Source organism: Leptodactylus fuscus, chromosome 3 (genome assembly GCF_031893055.1).
Source record: "Leptodactylus fuscus isolate aLepFus1 chromosome 3, aLepFus1.hap2, whole genome shotgun sequence".
Taxonomy (NCBI): Eukaryota; Metazoa; Chordata; class Amphibia; order Anura; family Leptodactylidae; genus Leptodactylus; species Leptodactylus fuscus.
In genome coordinates this window covers 11,323,100-11,329,986 of record NC_134267.1, presented here as the reverse complement: position 1 = coordinate 11,329,986, position 6,887 = coordinate 11,323,100, and the positions used below count along the sequence as shown (strand labels likewise).

Below are 6,887 nucleotides of genomic sequence, written 5' to 3'. Positions count from 1 at the left end.
CACACCACACCTTAGTGCAAAATCAGAAACCCTCTGGTGTTCTTCCTTATTTAGCTTTAGTTTTGTTTTTGCCCAGAAGTAGCTATTTATATTTGTGACACCCAAACTTCTACACATTCAAAGAAAAAAAAAAAAATGCTAAAAAAAACCCCAAAAAACACTCCTCCCCCAATGGAGTCCTATTGTGATGCAGTAATGTCAGAGTACTTGACAAGTTAGTAGTGAACCACAAGACGTATTGGCTTGTAATAAGAAAAAAAAAAAAAAAAAGTTGCAATTATATTTAAAAAAAATAACTGCAGAAAATTTAAAATAAAAAAAGGCCTTGAATATTTTTGTAGAACCAAATCTATACATGATGACGTATAGGTGGGGGAAGAGAAAATAGTTTAGAAATACCTAGATACTAGCTAAACAGCTACTGCAAAGAAAAAAAAAATAAAAAAAAAAAAATAACCCAATGCCTAAAATGATCCCTTTAATATAAAGTTCAGGAACTTCTGCTGGCCTCAGCGAGTTATTAGCCCCTACCATGTGATAAGCAAGTCATTGTGTAAGCAGAAGGGCTTAAGAATACTGCAAATACCTACTGCACTGGCACTCTGGAACAGTCTACAATACTTGGTATTTGTCTTGGCCAAAAGCCATAAAAACTTTTGCAAGAACAGCCCTTTTCAGTTCAAACACTAAAACCTGAAAAAAAAAAAAAATTGACACAAGCTCACCTTACACACAAAAAACATCCAAGGTATGTGTTTTTTTTTTTTATTTCCAAAAATTTATTGGGAGAACTACAAAACATTTACAGTACAAATTTTACAGTCTCACAATTCTTAGTGAACCGACTAATTATATATACATATAATTATGGTCAACTCATCCTTTCGTTACATTCAGGAAAAAAAAAAATATTGGTTAAAGTAGTTCAGAAATAAAGAAAAAAAAAAGTACATAGTGCTCAGTCGGTACCTACTATGTACAAGGGGAGGGGAAAGGGGAAAAAAATGTTTTTATTTTTTTTTAGAAAATAGGGAGGAAAATAAATAGAGCTACGTTTCTGCCATTTACCATCAAGGCAAATTCATGTAAAAACGTTTGGCTTTTTTTTTATTTTTTCATATTTAGAAAAATTTTAAGACACTTGCATGTACTGCACGAAGTTTCGGATGAAAAAACAAAACAAAACGTGGCCTTTATCTTAAATTAGAGTGGTACGAAATAAAACAAAAAAATAAAAAATCCCATCCCTACATTCAATGGATCACACCTTTACACAATACTTTTTTGGTTGAGAAACAGTTTAAGGCAAGTGTGAACTCTTCAAAAGGCACTGTGAAATATAATACTGGGACCCAAATTATTGCTACATACCATCACAGTGATAGCGGTGGAAATAGGCAAAAACAGAGGAAAAAAAAAAATAAAAAAATAAAAAAAATATAATAAATGGAAATTCTGAGTGAGTCACTCAAGTCAAATTATAATGATTTTTTTTCTTAGCTCTTTTGGACGGGCTATAAGAATATAATATGAAGATGGGGGTGGGGAGGGGGGGGGGATAGGTGGGGAGGGGCAAAAAAAAAAAATTACAAAAATTCCTCAAACTTCTTCCACAGCACTGAGATTTCTTAACAGAAACCATTCAATCTTTTTTTTTTCTTTTTTTTTTTTTTTTATTAACGTAAACAAGGAAAAAAAAGGAATTAATGAAATAAATATTACATACAATCTCTTAAATTAAGATTTTACTCATTTACAATAAAATAAAACAAGGTGAAGTTACAAAAAAAACAAACAAAAAAAAAAAGGCATATATTACTGTGAAAAGAACATACACTCAACATTTTGCAGATTAATAATGGCAATCATAATTTAAACGTAATAAAAGAATATATATCTATTGCTTTTTTTCATCATACCCGATAAATACAGTATGAACAAATTATTCAATGTATATTTTTCACAAGATAATAAATAAGTTAAATAGTTTTTTTTCATATTGAGTTGTGTGCAGTGACAGGCAAGCAACTCAGACAGCTAAAAATAATATAATAATAATAAAAAAAAAAATTAAAAAAAAAAATAAATCAGCAGTTATTCAACAATTATAAACTAACTGAGTGCTTCCAAAAACAAAAAACAAAACATTGTTCTAAGCTAACAGCCCACTAAGCGATGGAAATGGAACTGATGTTAAACTTTGGAATGAAAGTTTTTTTTTTTTTTTTTTTAGTACATGTTAAGCTAAAGAAATAGACATCTTAGAGGGTTGCTTGTTGTTAAGGCATATTCTCGGCAGGATGGTGAATTTTTTTTTTCTTTAAAAAAAAAAAAAAAGCTTATTAAGTTTTTTTTTTTTTTCCCAACTGGACTGTTGTGTTTTATTATTAAACCCTTGGGGAGAAAGGTTTAAAAAAAAAAAAAAAAACACATGTTCTTCCCTCCCCAAAAAGTTTGCTGTGCTAATGCTTCAAGAGATGGAATGCCTGCTGGTGCATAAAACTATCCCCCCCCACCCCCGAGAAAAAAAAAAAAAAAAAGACACCTCCCACCCGCTAACCCCCACAAGTTCTATAAAAATAGTTTTGTTCTATTTGTTAAGTTTGCCCTTTTGCGAGTAAAGGTTTCGTGTTTTTTTCTATTTTTTTTTTTTGTTCAGCTTTCAGGATATTTTTTTTTTTCAAGAGTCTTTTTTTTTTTTCCGACTCTGCTTTTCATTAAATAAAAAAAATTGGCAGAGGCACAAAGGCAAAAAACAAAAAAAACAAGAAAAAATTTAACAATAACAACAATAATAATAATAATAATACAGGGAACATCATGAGTGCCAGCTTTCAATAGTTCAAGTGTTTAGTCCTTGCTGTCGTTACAATGTTGTAGAGTTGGGTCATCCTCTTATTTTTGTGTTTTTTTTCACCCCTCCTGAGTCTCTATAGCACATACTGAGGGAGGTGCGGGGAACAGACTGGCAGCTTTTGTGACAAAAATATTGTGGGGGGCAAAAAAACAAAAACTGGCCCCTGACACTTCCGCTGTATTTTAAAGGCAGGGTGGGCAAATTACCCCTTTAGTCCATTCGCCAGGGCAGCTTGTGGAGCCCCAAAGACCCCCCCCCAGCTGCTACACAACCTCTAGTGCAGCAGGGCATTTACTGCTCTGCTATTTAAAGAACTAGAACAATCAACATGACCAAGAAGCGGGCGGCGCTAGCCCTTTAATTCTTTAAAACAGAGGTTCTGCAGCAGCTGTGGGCTTTGCAGCACCGCCCTCTGTTACTTAGACAGGTGGCTATGAAGCCCACATCATTAAAACAAAGAAAAAATAATAACTCATACCAGCCTGGGTAGCATTTGCCTCCCCAGTCCAGAGTACCCCCTGCAGGCAAGGGGTGGTGGTGGCGGTGGCTCAGTCATCGGAGATGGACAGCCTGCTGAAGATGGGCAGGCGCCGGTTCGAGTCCAGGGTTGGGGAGTCGGATCCACTCAGGCTGCCAGAGCTCAGGGAGCCGCTCAAGTAACTCTCCCGGTCAGAGAGAGAGTCAGGTGGGCTTGGTGGGGCATCAAACACCGGAGACTCGGAGAGACGCCTCAGGGGTTGGAAGTTGAGGGTCGGTGGGGGAGAGTTGGAGGAGGCTGGTGCCTGCTGACGGCAGTAGGCTGCAGGATTGTTGTAGCTGGAAAGGTTGTGGGTCTGGATGGCCAGTGGGGTGATGAGGCTCAGCTCCTGGCCAGAGAAGGTGAAGGCATTGTTGGCACAGGGCACAGCCTCCTCACAGTACAGGGAGTTGGAGGGCTGTGGAGGTGGGGTGCGGGAGGTCGGGCTCTCCAACAGAGGGGAGTCCAGGCTGTGGTTGGGGAAGCCAGAAAAGCTGAGGCTATGGTGCAGCTTAGGGCGCTGGCCATTGAAGCAATCAGTAGGGGGGCTCCCTCCACCAGGCGCCTGCCTCCTTTCTTCTGCATTGTGGATGAAGTGGCAGCGAGGACCATAAGGACAGAAACCAATGGTGTGGAAGGTACGGCACAGCTCCGTCTTGTACTTGGGGTGCCGGGTCAGGCTGCGCAGCTCATGGAAGCCATGAGCAAACTGGCACTTCTCTCCATACTTGCAGGTGCCACTTTCCTCAAAGGGCCGGCACAGCTCAGTCTTGTAGCGGGTAGAGTTGATCTGTGCCCCAGACTTCTGCTGCTGTTGCTGCTGCTGGAGGTGCATGAGATGCTGGCTACGCTCCCCATTTTCACTGAACGAACGGTCCCGGAACTTGTTCTCTTTGTTCAGCAGGGCGGTGCTGCTCACTACCGAGGACTCCTTGAGGTTGTTGTTGCAGAACTTAGGGGACGAATTATTGTTGTTGGCCAGAGACTGCAAGTTGCTGGCTGAGTGTCTGCGCAGGAAGCCCGGGATCAGACTAGAGTTTGGGCTAGTCACAGGGCTGCCCACTGCCTTCTTGTCCAGCATGCTGCTCAGGTTCAGATTGTTCAGGACTTTCTCGTTCTAAAAAGGAGAGAAGCAAAGAGAGAGACTGTCAGACTCTGACACTACAAGCTGCAGCTCTTGCACACTCACCCACTCCCTTGCACATACACTAGTACACCCTTCAGCCTCATACCAGCTCAACTAGTTTCTCCAACACAGATTACAACTCCTAACACACAAGTCAAACAGCTTTAAAGAACTAAAAACAGAAGTGTGCAAAGCACAAGTGTGACATGAGATCAATCACATACACCAGCAGTTGCACTAAATAGTCACAGCAAGTGCAAACAGTTTCTAAAGGCAGAAATTCACAAGTGTCCAAGTACTGGCCATCTGTCACAAGGCAGCAGACACATCACTGCAGCCCAAGACTTTCCTAGAACTTCTGGCAGCTACTTGAGAACACACAAACTTCCTAGCACTTCTACCCTCAGTCCCTGGCTGCATTAAGGACTTTGCACACTGACAGTGCATTTAGGACATTGCACACTTAATGAATACTGTCTACCTATAGCAGCACTTGCACACTTCATTCTCAATCACTGGTGCACTCAAGACTTTGCACAAAAGCAATGAACCCTTGCACATTTCTCTCTCAATCCCCGGGGTGCATCCAGCTCAAACTTTGAGAATTTGCACACTGAAAACACACACCCCAACTCACTCCTAGTGTGCGAGCACAAGCTAGAATCACCATCACCACATTGCTTTGTGCAACAATCCCAGGACTTCTCAGTGTGCAAACCCCAGCCAGAGCGAGCGTGCAACTTGCCCTTGCGCGCACACATACACCCCTCGACCCCTACAGTCCGTGCAAAAAAAAACCCCCACAAAACTCTTTTTTTCCAAGGCAATGCTCCAACTCCTCGCCATGCACGAGGCTATACACACCTTACAGAACAAGTCAATGTCGTAGAAGGCGGATAAAAGTGTTGCAGACATTTCCAGATCCAGTTTGTAGCGTGTCCAGAGGACCGAGGAGATCCTGCGTTAACTAAAGGGGGTTTGGAATAGCCACGACTAAGGCTCCGAGGGGGGAGGGGAAAGGCTGCCAGGTCCGAATTCACTTGGGTTGATTGGAGTTGAAATAAGTGCAACGAGCTGACTCCCCAGCCCGCGTCCAGGCAGCACTATATAAATGTACTAGGCAGCGCGGTGGGAGGAGGATAGAACGTTAGCCCTGCTGGGGTCTGTGGGCAACGCCTCCCGTGACGTCAGCCTGCTGCCTTCCTATTGGTCGCCGCCAATTTCCTTCAGTAAAAGCCTGTCGACTTTCACCCAGGGAGAGCAGTTGCTGCCCAGGCGGCGGGCACGTCCTCAGCTCCTGTCCTGCCGCTGCCTCAGGGGCTCCCACCTCACAAAAACTGCCTCCTACCCCCTCTCTGCACCCAAAGGTGTACAAGTCTGACCGAAAATCTCACAACCCCTCACAAATTCCTGTCAAAACATCAAATAAAGACGCTGAGGGGACAAGAAACAAACCCAAACTTGTACTTCACCATGTGCCGCTACCCCTTACCCCCCAAACATGTGTACCCCTTACTCCTGTCCGTCGCTGCCTCACATTTCGGTATCAGTTCCTCACCTCGTGCGAATGGGTCCCCTTTTGTTTACGCCATAAAGTTGTGGCAGGAAAGGGTTAACCCATAAAAGTCCAAGTTGTTTACTGTAGGACCACAAGTCCCACAAGTCTTCCATAGGGTCCCCTATACACATAGGTCACGTGTGAGGGGATATTTCGGGGCGCGGATAGTTCGCACTTGAGGGTGCTCAGACGTGCATTTTTTTTTTGCAATTTTTTAAGAACCTTTTAAAGTTTTTCACCGGTCACATGATGGGAGCCGTAGGTCGCCTTTGTAGCCCACAGCATATGTTTAGTATGTAGCGGTGCGAGGGGTCCCTCACGTGTTTCGTTTGCACATACATGATCTGGTTGTGACTGGTCCGGTGGTTCTCATAGATCACTGGGTACTGGGCCCCTGACAGCAGGGTGTCTCAATGAATCAAGGAGTATGAGGGGAAACCCGAGCAGCCCCCTCCCCTTCTCCGCTCTCTCACATTTCCTTGTTTATTTCCTTCCACCCTCCTCCCCTGTCTGCCTCACAAATGGTCGCTGGAAACTTTTTTTTTTTTTTTTCTTCTTCGCCTTCTTGCAATCTGAGCCTTTACCTTCGGCCATGATAAACTTACTTCTCCCATTGTAGGCGCTGGATAGTGATAAGAAAGCGCAAAAAAGTTCAAAAGCACCAAAAAATGACAAAAAAGAAGAACGATGCTGCAAAAACCCGGGCAGAGAAGGGGTAAAAGCACAAGGCACCGCCGCCGGTAAATAGGGTCGTGCTGGCTTAGGGCTCCCGTGTCAAAGGACAAGAAAGTTGGCTTGTTAGTCCTATCACAAGACCTTGAACGTCTGC

General features: G+C 42.9%; 1 protein-coding gene across 1 annotated transcript; it reads right to left on the bottom strand.

Annotated features, from left to right (window-relative positions):
• Window positions 1–2,583: 2,583 nt before the first annotated feature.
• ZFP36L2 (ZFP36 ring finger protein like 2) lies at window positions 2,584–5,591 on the bottom strand. The gene is made up of 2 exons (XM_075267054.1): window positions 5,365–5,591; window positions 2,584–4,491 (listed from the first exon to the last, which is right to left on the bottom strand). Exons 1-2 carry the CDS (start codon window positions 5,413–5,415, stop codon window positions 3,406–3,408), a joined length of 1,137 nt encoding a protein of 378 aa, XP_075123155.1. The 5' UTR covers window positions 5,416–5,591; the 3' UTR covers window positions 2,584–3,405.
• Between the last annotated feature and the right edge of the window lie 1,296 nt (window positions 5,592–6,887).